Source organism: Lactuca virosa, chromosome 8 (genome assembly GCF_052849685.1).
Source record: "Lactuca virosa cultivar CGN04683 chromosome 8, Lactuca_virosa_CGN04683_v6, whole genome shotgun sequence".
NCBI lineage: Eukaryota > Viridiplantae > Streptophyta > Magnoliopsida > Asterales > Asteraceae > Lactuca > Lactuca virosa.
The window spans coordinates 100,418,195-100,434,517 of record NC_136433.1 but is presented as its reverse complement, the minus strand read 5'-3'; the positions used below and the strand labels follow the sequence as shown (position 1 = coordinate 100,434,517).

Sequence of the window (16,323 nt, the reverse complement as noted above, 5' to 3'; positions counted from 1 at the left end):
ATTGATAAAAAGACTCAAAAAATAGAAAAAAAAAGCATTGGAGAAAAGTTTTATTGAGAATTATTTTTGTTGTGAAATTCCGTGCTATACATATTCTATCATTTCATGGTACTAATGAGAAATTGTATGAAAATAACAATATAAATTTTTTAGGCTTAGTCGAAATGTCGACTAAAAAATGGAAAATTTTAAAAGATAATATGAAAGGATTAACTTCTAAATCTTTGTCATCAATTCGTTGGTAGAGTCGTGTTGATAGTGTAAAATCAATAAGATTTCAAATTTTATATATTCCAAAACATATACTTCAAGTTGCTAAAAATGATAATAATCCAAAAATAAAAAGTGAAGTTAAATCCTTAGCAAAAAATAAACTTGGTAACTTTGAGTTTATAATGACTCTAGTAATTTGGTACGAAATGTAAAATACTATTAATTTAGTTAGAAAACAATTGCAATCAAAAGATATGCTTATTGATATTGCAATGGAAAAAATAAAGGGGCTTATTTTCTTTTTTTTAAAGAATATAGAGAAATTAGGTTTTTAAATGCTTTACAAATTGCAAAAGAAATTACCTTGGAAATGAACATTAAACCAATGTTTCCTAAAAAACATGAAATCAAAATAAAAAAGAATTTTGATGAGACTTTAAATAATACGTCTTCTAGTGTTTTAAAATCCTCACAAGAGTCTTTTAGGGTAAAATATTTTCTATACATTATTGATCAAACAATTTCTTCTCTAACTACAACGTTTGAATAATATCAACAATATGATAATATTTTTGAGTTTTTATTTAATTCTGAAAATTTGCGTTCATTAGATGATATGCGCTTAAAGTCATGTTGTAAGTCTCTCGAAACTTCACTTAAGCAAGATGAACAATCAGATATTGATGGAAATAATTTATATTTTGAATTAAAATTACCTCTATATCTTTAACCTAAAGAAAAAATGATTGCAGTAGATATTCTAAACTTTTTAAACCATGTTGATTGTTTTCCTAATACATCTATTGCATATAGAATTTTATTAACTATTCATGTTATTTTTACATCTACAGAAAAAAAGTTTTTCAAATTGAAGATATTAAAGTCTTACATACGATCTACAATGACACAAGAACGGATTAATGGATTGGCTTTGTTTACAACTGAGAGATTTTTTTTGGATAAAATTGTTTATGAAGAAGTAATTGAAAATTTTGTTTCAAGAAATCCTAGAAGGATGACACTTTTAAGTCGAAGCAAGTTTTTTTTTAGTGAGCTTTAACTTACGTTGCAATAGAAAATTAAAAATTAAAATTGTTTTGCTCAACTTTTTAGTTTTTTCAAGTTTTGAGGCCTATTTTTACTAATATGAACAACACCTTCAAAATCTCATGGTCGGTCCTGATAATAACATATAAGTATTGTGTGAATTTACGACCAAATATGAAAACATAATTAATATATTTTATTTAAAATCCACCATTTTAAGGATTAATCCTTATTAATCTCTCTTTCACGCTAACCCTATATTACGATCATCAGCCTCCATTTTGTCTCCATCGATCACCTCGATCTGTCCATACGATTTCGTCTTTCAATCCAATTCCATTGATGTTTTCTGATATAAAAGAAGCTTTAGCGACTCCATTTAAATCAGCAAATCTAAGTGGGGAAAAATCAAATTACACAATGTCTTTGTACACCCCCGATCGCTTTCTCTCTAATTGAAGGTTAGTGCATTCAATTAATCATCGTCCATATAATTTAATTTAAGTAATAATTATAAAAAAACACATAAATTATTATTCATCGAATTCCTGTTTAGATTAGTAAAAATAGTTGTAACGTCCCAATTTTCAACCAAAAATTTTTATTTTTTTATTTGTTAAATATATCAGAGTATAATGATATTATGTAGAAACATGTTGTGAATGCGTGTGTGTACAGTCAAACCTTGCTCTTCTCACGAAGTACCTGAAAAACATTTATAACAACTGGGTAAACGTTAGGCTTAATGAGTTCCCTCAATATAACATATACCACAATACACATACATGCATACAAATAATATGCATATCTTAGACTTACGACCTACACGTCATTTCGTCTTCAACACGGGTTGCGTGTACTTAAGCCCTACACATCATTTCGTTAACACATGTCAATGTGTACTTACGGCCTACATGTCATTTTGTTAACATGTGGGCCTATAGGCTTCCGACCTCTTTTTCGTTCCGCCATCATCCCCTAACTAATTCGCAATAAATTTTAAGCATATCAACAATCACACACACATTCGGCTCTACAGGCACATAGAAAACTATACTACGACTCTACATTATTGGTGCCTATATCCTAGCACACATGGATATATACTGGAATACATAATATAGTGAGATGAACTCACCTAGACAGTTGATCTGACAACTAACAACAATCTACTGATGATCCAACTGATGGTAACGTACCCGGCTAATGTTAACCTATAATACTACCGCTTATTAGATACTAGGGAAATCTGGCAATGTGGGTTAGACCTATCACTAATCCCAATGAATACTGATATTTCTATCAAATAAGGATCATCCAGGATGGACATTTGGGAGGCAAGACCAATTCGACATATAGCCTTTCTGAAATCCAACAACCAAACCAACGTGACCATTCTTAACACCTCTCCCGTAAGTGGATTAATCAAAATTATGACTAGAATTAATGATAAATCTTATTTATAGGTTCATAATAACGACTTAAAACTATAAATATAAGTTACACTGAAAATACTAGAGTGTAGCTTAACTTATAGTGATTCTTCCTGACCAAAGTCCACAAATCGCACTCGCATGCCTCCTACTTGATGGCTACTACTTGGTTGAATACCTCAGGTGTTGCAGGGGCCGGATACTTAAAACTAAGGGAAAATTGGGCAAAATGCAGAGAAAATCGTGAGAGAAAGTGTGGGAGGTGTGTGGAATGAATGAGGTTGGAGAGTTTTATTTATAGTAGGTGTGCACGCTGTAGCATTCATAAAATTTCAAAAAAAAAAAAACTTTTCCAAACCAACCAAAATCATAATTGTTTACATTGTAGTTTTCAATACATGTTTATCATCAGAGTCATCCCCAAAATCACAAAACATAACATGAGGAGGTGCACAATGAAGCCTTTGCCTTCCCACGATTATCTGAGGTACCTGAAACATAACCCAAAACTGTAAACCGAACGCTTAGTGAGTTTCCCCAAAACTGGTCCACCTCACAGGCCTTCAGTCTATCCGGGTCGTCCTGGTTCTGTTTGCCTTCTGCACACAGCAGGACCGCCTCAACCCAACCATCCATCACATATCCACACATAACATAACCAAACATAGCTAGCATATAGAGACAGCCATACAAGTCTAACAGATCACTATAGCATAGCACATCCTATCTAGCAGGATGCCAATCTAACATATCACTATAGCATAGCAAGCATACAATAACCAGGATAACAATCTGAAGGGCCGACCTTGGTTCCTTCGACCCGAGAGTATAGTGAGAACAACTCACCTCACACTGACGAATCACACAGAAAACCTCCGGTTGCTGGCCCACTAAAATCCCGAACTATCACAACGAATAAACATCCAATTAATAATTGGATTACCATCCCTGACTAATGACCCAAACTTAGGGTAAACAGCCACTTTACTCAATCCATAAATGGGCTAAGACCCAGGTCCAATCCTTGATCCAAAAAGCCCAAAATTATACAAGGCCCATCATTGGTTCAATTTTCCAAATTGGGCCCAAACTCCTTTTTGGGTCTTATCATAAGGTCCAACTCTTCACTTGGCCCAAAACACTCATACTCAGATAGACCAATAAGGACCGAAGCATTCAAGCCCAACAGGTGGCCCAAAACTTGAAGCCTAAAGTCTGAAATCCAACAGAAGGCGTACGCAGGGCGTACTCCTTCGGTACGATGGGCGTACACTGCCTCGTATTGACCCACAACGGGGTGGCTGACTGAGTACGTGGGGCGTACTCCTCCTTACGTGTCACACCCCGAAACCGATGACGGAAACGTTCCGGGGCGGAGGACGTCATGTGTAGCATCACAACCAATGAATAATAGCAATCATAGCAACGCAACCATTACAATGAATACTTAAGTAAAAATGTTTACATAGATTCTGAAAATTGTTTGAATTACATCATATAGTTTGTATGAATATAAACATTAAACTCTTATTGCTTCAACTCTTAAAAAAAACCCAGCAGGTACCTGTCTACTGATTTCCTGAGAATACAAGCAGTTTGAAAATATCAGCATAACGCTGGTGAGTTCATAAGCAGTAGTTCGTAATGAAAACTTGTTGATGAGCTAGCAGAAATGTTTGTATAGTTTCAAGAAAATCCGATATTTTCTTTAGTGAAAGAGTAGTGTTATCAATTTCCGTATAAAACCATGAATGTTCGTTACTGAAAACCGTAGTGATATGCGAAAATACTACCTCATGTGACTAGTTAGGGCTAATCATGAAGTATAGGTATTTTGTATGTGAAACCAATGCATAATCGGTTCTGTTTGAAAACCCTGACTTCAGCCAGTATACGTAGTGTGTGTTAGTTCTATTTAGTATAAATAGAACAGTTGAAGAGTACCCGGTTGTAAACTAAAGGTGATTTATACATAATGTGATTCGTATAACCATGCTTGATATGACTAGTGACCTTTCCAACGTTCTTCAGGCGTTGAGTTAAATGACATTTGTACATCCCAGGCGTGCCCGCCTAACTGTAGCTAGCAGTTCAGATGTGGGATTGTCAGTCCCGAATAGATATATTCACAAATCTTACGCTCTCCCTCGAGGAGACTCTGGTTATACTATGGTAGGATTTATCCCTGTACACCTAAGGGTACAGTAGTGAAGTAGCGCCTCACAGTATCGTACAATCTAGTTTACATGTAGTGTAGTAGCGTTCTACCATAGTACAAATCCGTATGTATACCGTATGTAGTGATAATTACTGTAAACTGTTTCTGTCTTAGTGCATATGTTTAGTAGTGAAAGTTTCTATACTTGATATGTTTTAGAAAAATCCCAAACTATACCGATTATAGTCTGCATGTATAGTGAATAGCATGTCCGAAAAACTATGCAATTTTTGTGAAAACGTCCCTTATGCTCAACACAGTACAAAAGGGTTAAAGTATGAGGTTTGCATAAGTTTTGAAAACATTTATGTTTAGCTTGTATCCCCCCCCCCCTGAAAACATTGAAAATATGGAAAATGTAGGGGTATGAACTCACAGTTTGTCGTAAGACTCGAGTGTAAGGTCGGCGTGGATACTGAGTGTCAACTGATGTTTTGTACACAAGTGGATCCTATTAACATATGGTATCACATATATGTATCAGACAAGGACATAACATTATCTGTTATGGAGGAAACCACCTTAGGGACTAGGAATCGTTTGAAACTAAGTGTTAGAATCACACGTGATTGAAGCTAGGGAGTTTGCGGCCGTAATTAGGGGTGTACGGTCAGGGGTTTGCGGCCCAACAGGGTTTACGACCCATGAGTTTACGGTCCAATGGGGTTTACGGCCCAAGTGTTTGCGGTCCATGGGTTTACGGCCCATGGGTTTGCGGCATGTGGGTTTACGGCCCATGAGTTTGCGGTCCATGGGTTTACGGCCCATGGGTTTGCGGCATGTGGGTTTACGGCCCATGAGTTTACGGCCGTAAACACTGGGTGAAATGTAGGAGTTTTGGTGTTTCAAGGTCCTTTCTAGCCTCTTGGGAGTGTTCCGAGTCTTTTGCGTAGCAAAAGAGGTGCTAAAGGTCAAATTTAGGGTTTCACCCGGACACTAGTACGCCCAGCGTACATATGTGTACGCCCAGCGTACTAGGGCGTGCGCTGGTACGCTTAGCGTACTCACATGTATGCTCAGCGTAAACCTCTTGCCCCAAAATTACCATTTTGCCACTAGGGCTTCTTAGGGCTAACTCCAACCAAATCCAAGGACCAAAATGATATAGTTAAAAACCAAGGGAAGGATTTAAAAATACTTGAAACCCGGAATGTTACACATGTCGCGCACGCCATATGCGTGCCGCACATCTGGAAGGCAATCCTAAAATATTTTTCCTATGTTGTCTGATGTTCTTAAAATGAAAAATGTTGTCCGATGTTCTTGAAATGAAAATTAGAAAGACATCACCACATCGGCATATGCCCTTGTTCTTCCATAATGGAGATATGAATCTCCTTTGAACCTCAGTTTTTTTTGAAGAAGTTGTAATGATTCCTTTTGAAAATCATTTGAAAGGAATGAAATAAGGGAAGCCTTTTAAGAGGGATGAATGGTTTTAACAGCCACGAGAACCTCCAACGTGGCATTGGTAACCAACTACGTAACATTTAACATGATAAAATAAATATATAAAGAAGCTTACCAAGTATTGAGCTGGACCAAAACGTACAAACTTAAAAGTTTTTGTGACAATATCCCGTAACGAAGCCCAACATAGAAGCTGGTCTCTTAAACTTAAAGATCAGATCCGTTTAGTTTAGTCTGCTAAGGATTGAAATGGGCTCAATTCTCAAATAAGAAAATTCGGATGATCCGGGTCGATGTAATAAACCGCCGCCCAAAGCAGAAGCTGAGGGAAGCTAACTAGAACGAAGTCAACAAATGTTCAAAGCTTTACACTCTCGAATCACTTCTATCTTCCCCCAATCGTCTTCGCTTCTCTCAAATTTCAGGTCATTTGTTCATTGTTATCGATAAAAGGTTTGTTTGTTCTGTTATTCGTATCAGTTTCTCAACCTATTTAATTGCTTTTTGTGAAATTAGGGTTTTGTTGACCGTTCTAGGTTATGTTCTCGAGTGTTTGTCGTAATTATTCCAATTATCAGTTAGCTATGTATTTCACAATTTCCTTTTGTTGCTAATATAAGGGAAATACTAGTCATTTTCATATATGTGAGTTTCTTTGATTCAGATGAAGACGGTTTCTGGGAAAATTGTATCTTTGAAGCCTGTCAATCTCTCCAAAGCTGCGAATATCTTGTCAAAATTTGTAACCTCCGAGAATGGAGCTTCACAACCGGTGTCTGCTTACCTCCGTCGTGCTTCTGTGGCATTTAACGAGCTTGTATACTTTAAAAAGCACCACGCGCTGAAGAAAAAACCAAAGGATGAAACTTCAACCATATCTGATATAAGCCATAGGGATGTAGAAGAAGATGAGGGTAAATTGAGAAAGAAAGAAAAGAAAAAGAAGAGGAAGAATGCAGAGGTTGATGGAGGAGAAATTGGTAATTTGGAAGCGCCCGAAAGGAAGAAGAGAAGGAAAACTTGAAGGTGATGAATAGGCATATGAAAATTCGATAAAGATTTCATTATTGAGTACCTTATTTAGCTTCTAGATAATTTTGATGGTGGTGATAAACTAGTTTCTTGATTATTATTATTATTAGTTTTCATGTAAGAATCAATTTTTGATGATATTGAGTTCATGGTTGCAAATGATGAAAAAAATACAAGAGTAGGTTTGGGTTGTATATGGTTTTGTAAGCCGGATTATGTGATAATTATTGGATAAAAATATGATGCCTTCTCAGACCTACTTATTTTGTGAACTTATTTACAAGAGATTTGAAAAGATGAATAAAAACATGATGACTAATTAGATAAATATGTACTATAGGTTAAGCAGATTAATACTGAGCAACAAAATTGTTTCTATACTTTGTAAATATCAGTTCATAATATAAACTTTTATATTGTATTCGGATAATCTGACATTGTCTTGTGTTGTACTTTGAAATTTTGATTGTTTTAGAAATAAAAACTCCAAACATCTATATACATAAAACATATAAATCTTTTTTTCCTAGAACTGAAAATGATAAATGTCATAAGTATCCTTATTTAGTTATTTAACGATTGTAGAAAATAATGCACAAAGTCAGGATGGCCGAGTGGTCTAAGGCGCCAGACTCAAGTTCTGGTCTTCGTGAGAGGGCGTGGGTTCAAATCCCACTTCTGATACTTTTTTGAGTTTGTTTATTTTCTCCTACAAACTCAGGTTAATAAAATTATTAAATACTCAGTGCTAGGTTGAACTTCATTTTTCATGTCTAAGATATATTTGAGCATTCTAATGAAACTTTTACAATAAATGAAAACATCTTATTTATCCATATTCTTGCTTTGATTACTTCGTCTTCTACAATCATACTTCTAACGAATATATTTTAGACAGTGTTTAGAGCATTAGTGATCGTTGATTTTTTTTTTATGTATGTCTGTTATTTTAATAATTTTTGTTATCATAATAACACCGCCTTAACGATCCATGAAAAACCTCAACATGTTCTAATTAAGTCGTCATATTAAAAATATTTTCTCAACAAACTGATTGGCCATTTTTCTAAAAAAAAATAAGTTCTTTTTTCTTAATTTTACATTAGAAATTATTAGTTTTATTAATATCCCATATATATTTGAGTGATTCACTCGTTTATATATAAGGCAAGTGAGACTTTGTGTACCATCGGCGGCAACAACCTACAATGTGCTGCATATCATCGGCGACAATTATGACACCACGTGTACGGCGGCAAGGAGGACATGTCAGAGGTAAGTGGGGCCCAGCTCATTTATAAAAGATCCAAACCTGTGACTTAGTGGGGCCCGACCACCAATTCATTAATCGTGGGCAGTAGGCGTTTTATGGTTTTTTATTTGGAATTAATTTTGTTAATTTATATTTTGCACACCAAATTAATCATTTTTTTTCTGATAAAGTCATATGAGTTAAAATAGATGGAGTTGCAATTACATTAAAATGACATAAATTTTTTATCTTATTCATATTCTACAATATAAAATTGTAAATTATATTTAATGTATAAATTATTTATAAAACTTGAAAAATTATGAAAGAAAAGTTGATCTTTCATATCTCTAAATATTATTAAAAGAAAACCTTAAATTCTAATCTTAAGAAATCAGTACCATTCATTAAATTTTAGTCCTTAATTTTTCACCCTTAGATTGTTTTGCTGACATCATCCTCGTTATTCAAACACCGTTATATGATTATCTTTTTCTTTCCTTCTTCACCTACCCTCTCTCTCTCAGAGGGTGTTTGGCATTGCTTTTAAAACATCTTTTGGCTTTTAACTTTTTCAAAAAGTTGAAAAACATCCAAAAGATGTTTGGCTATTGAAAAAGATCTTTCAAAAATGACTTTTTGTATTGAAGTAAAAGAGAGTGTTTCAAAAGTCACAAATCCTATCTTTCTGTGACTTTTGAGACTTTTAACCTGAAAAGTTAACTTTTATGCCAAAAGCAAATACAAACATTTTTTAAAGATTTTCTTTTGGAAAAAGTTACTGAACAAAAAGTCCTTTTTCAAAAACGACTTTTAGCCTTAAAAAGTTTTCCCAAACACCCCCTCAATTGTAACCTAAAGAAACATAAAAATCATTCCTTTTTACTTCATCATGCCAGAAAACATATCCCTAATTCGTATCTACCTCGCCTCTTCAAACGCCTCCAAGAATACGGTTAGTTCGTCTTGATTTTACTCCCAAATTCAAAATTATCTTCCAATGGTGCATTTGTGTAATAGATTTCTGTTCTTCATCGTTTTGTTTTTCCTTTTTTTCTTTTGACAGATCCTTTTCAATATCAATTTCATTGTTAGAATTCCTCATCCGATTTTCCCCTTTTACAGATCTCTTCTTTCTTTGTTCTAGGAAATTTTGGATGATGTTGGCCATTTCGAGAGTGTCGAGTTATCAATACTTCTATGTAATGAATCTCTTATTATTCTTGTCTTTTGCATCCATCTGATAAATTTACAATTCTAAAAAATCTGGTGATTTTAGATCCTGATCCTTTCACTTCGGGCGTTGTTTCTGTAGACTAGAGTTTAAAATTAAATCAGTAATTCAGTATGTTGAAGTTTCAGAAACATAAATTTGTTACTTACCTAAATAATTTGAAAAGTTTCACGGTAAATCGAAACAACAAATTCATTGAAGATGTAAATATACGCATAATCCTATTTATAAGATGTGCTAACATGGAAATTTCTTAACCTGTCACAGGTGAAGTTAATTTGGAAACTGCTTCCAGGATGTATACAATATTTGGAGTTGCTGGAACAATTAGATTGCTTGCAGGTGATAATTACTATTATATTAGGGTTTGTACATATATATTAGATACAGGTAGAGAGCCATTGAACCTTTTGGATAAAATATCATTTAGCATCCATAACAATGATACTTATAGTTGGTTTTCCATACATGGACAGTTGTTCAACTTATAGTAAGCCCAAAGATTTGATGAATGTACTGAACCTTTTGTTGTCTTTGTGTAGGGACATATGTATTGGTCATAACTTCTCGCAAGGAGGTTGGAACTTACCTTGGTTATCCTATCTTCAGAGTCATGTCTAGGAAGTTCTTATGTTGTAATGAAGGTTTAAGTAATCTTAATAATCAGCAAGTAAGTTCATTTATTCTGCAAGCTGTTCCATTAAGTCTCACACCTTAATTGTTTCATAAAACCATCATTATATAGAAAAAAGATGAGGCTTACTTCCAGTTTGGAAGCAGGTATATTCTCATATATGATATTCTGTTTTAATTGCAAATTTTATTGAAACTGAACAATTGCTGGAGTATGATGGATTCAAGTCATCATTTTTACAGGTAATTACTATAACACAACATTTCAGTAGATAAATTTCAAATTCCCAAATAATGGTTGTTGACTTGTGTTAATCTTCTGAACACATGATCTTTCAGCAGCTTCTAAACATTCATTTTACTAGATATATTGAAATTATATTTCTTAATAGACACTGAGGATGTTATAACTTATATTATGATTATTATCCTATTAATGAAATTAATTTTTGATTTCAGGTCCGAGGTTCAATTCCTCTATTGTGGGAACAAATTGTTGATTTAAGTTATAAACCACGTCTTGCTGTTATTGAGCATCAAGATACAATATGGATTCTATCATAATAACACCATTTACTTTACTCCTGAATTCATGATTTCTACTTTAATGAGAATATTATATTATATATTATTTCCTTAAAGTGTGTGATGTTTTATTTACATAGGTAATTTTAACCTTGTGTTTAACTGGATGCATCCCATGGTGGTGAAATGCCACTTTCAAGATCTTATGCAAAGATATGGAGATACTATTGTTGTTGACTTAACTGACCAGGTAACACTTTGGCCCAAAGCACTAACTGATAAATGATGTTTAAATATTTTACTATTTGACCAAACCTGTTTAAATATGTATCATATGTTGTAATATTTCTCTACAATTATAGTGATCTTTTTATGTTATTGTGTTTCATGTAGCATGGAAATGAGAGCCTTTTAAACCTGGCATATGCCACAGAAATGGAAAAGCTTCCTGATGTTAGATGATTCTTTAATATTTAATTATGTCTTAGGATTTAATAAGTTATATCATTTGATTGCAATTTTAATGTGAGCTTATTATTGATTCAGATATGTCTCATTTGATTTCCATCAACGATGTGGCAACCAAAATTTTGAGAATTTGAAACTTGTGTATGATGAAACAGCCGATGACTTTGAAAAGCAGGGATATTAGCAAAACTTAACTGCACTATTTACAATTTTGTCACCTGGAATAGTTTCCTTAAAAATGGAGCTATAATGGTTTTTTTTCTTCCATAAAACCATTTATAATATTCACTATTCCATCTCAGTAGATTCTTCCTCCAAACCACACAAGGAGAGTTGGTAGCAAAGTAGAAAGGAATCATCCGATCCAACTACATTGACTGCCTTGACCACACAAACGTTACCCAGGTATTACCAAAAGACGTGAATGCCCTTGTCATTCTTCAAGCCCTAAAAGGGTAAAAATGTAAAATTGGCGTTTTTTTTATTTATTTATTGTTGCAGAGTTATCTTGCAAGGATATCTTTGGATTGTAACATCTGGATTCCCAGGTGTCTTATTTTAGTTATTTATTTTGGGTTTTATGGAGGGACTCGGCGAGTAGACGCTCAGACTCGCCGAGTAGGATCGCGAGTTCTTGACTGGATTAATGACCGGACTCGACGAGTAGATACGTGGACTCGGCGAGTCCGCGTTGTAAAGTGAAACCCTAAATCCCCGGGCCTGTGCCCTATTTAAAGGCCTTTATGGCCTCCATTTGCGGCCAATTCACCCCAGAGAAACCCTAGAGAGAGCAGTGAGAGAGTTGAGAGCAAGAAGAGGCTAATACATCACTTTTGGTGTAGTTTTGCTAGAAGGAAGAAGGAAACACCCATCTAGAGCGTGAAGGGAGCTTGGATATGGGCTAATCATCTTGAGAGTTCATCTCTGGAGGTATAATCCCTTCTATTTCGTGTTGATATGATAGATTTCATGATTTTAGGGTTTTTACCTCCATTTTATGTAAGATCTAGTGAGTATGAGGCCCCCTTTGTGTTAATAGCATCAGATCTGGACCATGAGAGGTCCATAGAGTCACTATCCCTCAACTTTATGCAAGCAAATGAAAGATTGGGGACTAGGTTGCCATTTTTAGAGTTATTTCTCCATTTATGACTTGTTGTGGGTTGCATGCACGTAAAGGTTGCACCTTTACGTGACATTTGAACATTTGAAGGGTAGATCTGATAGTTAGGGAAGCAGATCTGACCTTAGGAGGTCATTTGAGGATGAACATGGAGGCAACTCGCCGAGTCCCCAAGTGGACTCGACGAGTCGAGTCGGGGTTGCCCCGCGATTCGTGACAGGTGTAACCCGTCGAGTGGAAGGATGACTCGACGAGCCAAGAGAGGCTGAAAGGATTCAGAGGACCCGCATGGACTCGCCGAGTCGCCCTTGTGCACTCGACGAGTCGGGCCAAAGTTGACCGTTGACTTTCGTTGACTTTAGGGTTCTGGTCAAAACTGATTCAGGAGAGTTCAGGGAAGGGTAGAATGGCCTTCTACCCAATCTGTAGAGATGAGATCATGAGTGAATATTGATCGGGGATGTTATCTGAATAATAGGAGGAGGCTAAGTCGGGACGTTGAGCACGAGAGTTTATCCGACTTCATTGAGGTGAGTCTTCTCACTATACATTATCTAGAGTGGTATTTATGTGTAGACCAGAGGGTCTTGTATGCTATGTGTATATATATGAGTTATGTGCATTGTGTTGTATGTATGCTATGTGTTGAACAGACCGGGCCGGAGGGCCCAACGATATAGACCGGACCGAAGGGTCCAACGACACATACTGGACCGAAGGGTCCGACGAGCTATGACCGGACCAAAGGGTCCAACGAGCTACGGGACTGGAGGGTCCCGCTGAGACACATCGACCGGAGGGTCGTATTGTAGCCTCGAGTGGCATATGTGTTGCATGTGGTATTTTGGGGAACTCACTAAGCATTTATGCTTACAGTTGTTGTGTTATGTGTTTCAGGTACTAGCGAGGATCGCGGGAAGGCGCCGGCATGATCCGTACACACTGAGAGGATTTATGTATTTGAGGATCTTGGGATTTGTTTATTGAGATAACATGTGTTACATTGGATTACTATGATATTTTATGAATGAGAGTATGTTTTTAAAATGAAAAATTGTTTTGGAAATTTACGTCGTTACATGGATCAACAATTGCAGCGGATGTGTGCCCTAACACAATCAGAAAGCATTTGTAGTTTCACAGCTGATGAAGATCTTGAGATTTTCAGGACTTCTAAGGCCCTTTTTTTCCATTAAGTTAATGTCTGGATAAAGTGATGTATGGATAATGATAGATCCTTGTTGAATCTATCGTAAACCCCCGACATTCTAACAGATTCACAGCAACAAAACACTCAATAATACCAGAAAATTAAGATAGAATTCTCATTCATTTGAGAGGAATGGACTCTCCAAAAGAAGAACAAAGTTCTTTACAAATCAATTCTTAGCTACTTAAACAACAACCCCTGAAGGGTATATAAACTAGACATGACCAAGGAAAGATACTCCAAAAGGAATGGTCCCTCAAACAAACAAGGGACAAAGATAGTGCTCCTAACATAACAAAACAGCCAATAACAATCATAATACCAAAAAAAGACCATTCTACCCCTAAAGCTCAATAGATAACGGAATGATTCTAATAAAGCAAATCAAATAAAAGCACTCTAGGATTAGTTGGGGCTTATCAGATAAATTATGTTCAAACTTTTGGAATAGTGTGGGTGGATCAAGGTGATGAAATCAGCCTCGAGTATTCTGGGACCAATGCTCTAAAAGGGACATTGTCATGTAATAATAATAATGATAATAATATTAAACTTTCTTATGTTTCCATTCTCATTCATGATGTTTTTTTTAAGATATGGGAAACAGACTATATCCGGATTAATCAAAGATGGGATGAGTGCTCTTTCAAGATATTATTTAAATAATTTACAAGCCTGCGGATTCTAATAAATACAAAAGATTTTACAAGACTGCGGATTCTAATAATAGGAAAAGCAAAGGAAAATTGAGGAATACTAGGTCTGTGAATAGGGGTATTTCAGTCTTTTTTATAAACGGAATTCGATGTGCTTGTCAATTTTTTATTCACAGCATCAAGTCGATTTGTAATGAATAGGGGTATTTCAGTCTCTTTTATTAACAAAATACTATGTCTGTGATTTTTATTAGACCATGTACAAAAAAATTTGGGTTTGTCGACTTGGATTTCATAAAGGGGAATGATATATATTTTTTTATCAGTGACAATTCTACCTCTTGGTTTGGAGGGTATTTTTGGAAGATTTTTGTGGGTTACCTATTCCTAGGTTTTATTGGTGTTTCTGGGATTCTTTTGACAGAAACACTACTTATGCATGGGTTATCTTTTTATCATTGTTATTGGCTATTGAATCAGGGGCATTTTGGTCAAAATGGGTTTGTATGTCACCATATGTTTAAACTAATGCATCATGAAATATTTAATAAATCAAACAAATATATTTAATTGATTTTGATAATAATACGTATGTGTTGTGTTATTATCATAATCGGTTAAATATTTTTGTTTGATTTATTAAGTATCAAACCATAAGCTAATAAAAAAATTAATTTTTTTATTATTGGTGTAATCTAAGCAAATATAACGGTCACAAATAACATTGCGGTCACAGATTGCGATTTGAATTAGCGGTTCTCATGATGCATTAGTTTGGACAATTGTACGATATGCATTGATTTTAATATTTTTGTTGAGCAACATTTTACCTGCGTATGAGGAATACTTTTTTATCGTCATTATTACATCGTTGACAACTGTTATTTCAAATTGCGGTCCGTAACCACTATTTTGTTTGGGGACTATGATACAAACTTAGATTACACCATTAATAAAAAAAATTAATTTTTTATTAGCGCATGTCATGAAATTTATTAAACGATGTTTAACCGATTCCAATAATATTATATCCGTTCGGTCTGCGTATCATATTTGCATGATTTTTTTATTTAATTTTTTTTCAATTTTTTTATATACTTTATTTTAATAATATATAAATAAAATAAAAAAAAGTAAAACAAAAAAGGTAAAACCAATAAGGGAAACCAAAATCAAGGACATGGGTTTCCAAATTAAAATGTGTAAAAATCAAAATAAAAAACGGATAGAAAATCTAAATAACGCATAGAAATAAAGTCAAGGGATCAAAATCTAATTTATGAGTGTAGTTTCTAAAGGGCAAAAAAGGAAAAATACAATTTTATGAAGGGGATAGATAAAAGAACAAAGTAGAAGTATCATCTGCCCTTATGTAACAAGAATCTGTTTTTATGTCTTATATCTTAGTTAATTTAAAAGTATTTTGTTAGCATATATTTGTCAATTAAAGCAATCGAATATCATTTCAACTATTATATTCAAGGTAAGTCAACATATGAAAACAAACCGTTGGTCAACTATTAAATACCTGGAATTTAATAAAGATAGGATTAATGCATAAAAATCGTCCTCCATTCTTGCATTTTATTTGTTTCCTTATTTTATGCATCTTATAAAATCACACGGTTTACCAATCTATCCTTATTAACCCTCCATAATATCACGTATCATACACAAAAAAAAAAAAAAAAAAAAAATCTTCAACCTATGTGTCGACGTCCTGCTGTTGCTACATCATCCATCATCCATAGCATGTTTCATTATCCTCTCCACCGTATTATTTTTGTTTTTATGGTATGAATCAACTATATGAAATCATGTATGAAATCGTGTTTTCAATATGTTTTTTGAACTTCTTTTTCTTTTTGC

At 34.6% G+C, this 16,323-nt stretch overlaps 1 protein-coding gene, 1 non-coding gene and 1 pseudogene across 2 annotated transcripts; all 3 read left to right on the top strand.

Moving 5' to 3' along the window:
* The first annotated feature begins 6,618 nt into the window (after nt 1-6,618).
* LOC145129068 (nucleolar-like protein) lies at nt 6,619-7,547 on the top strand. The gene is made up of 2 exons (XM_079063822.1): nt 6,619-6,774; nt 6,986-7,547. The coding sequence occupies exon 2, from the start codon at nt 6,986-6,988 to the stop codon at nt 7,343-7,345; it is 360 nt and encodes a 119-aa protein (XP_078919948.1). The 5' UTR covers nt 6,619-6,774; the 3' UTR covers nt 7,346-7,547.
* A 406-nt stretch (nt 7,548-7,953) lies between these two features.
* Nucleotides 7,954-8,037, top strand: TRNAL-CAA (transfer RNA leucine (anticodon CAA)). The gene has a single exon. It is a non-coding gene; the product is annotated as a tRNA-Leu (tRNA).
* A 2,600-nt stretch (nt 8,038-10,637) lies between these two features.
* Nucleotides 10,638-14,486, top strand: LOC145130681 (phosphoinositide phosphatase SAC8-like; annotated as a pseudogene).
* The last annotated feature ends 1,837 nt before the right edge of the window (nt 14,487-16,323 follow it).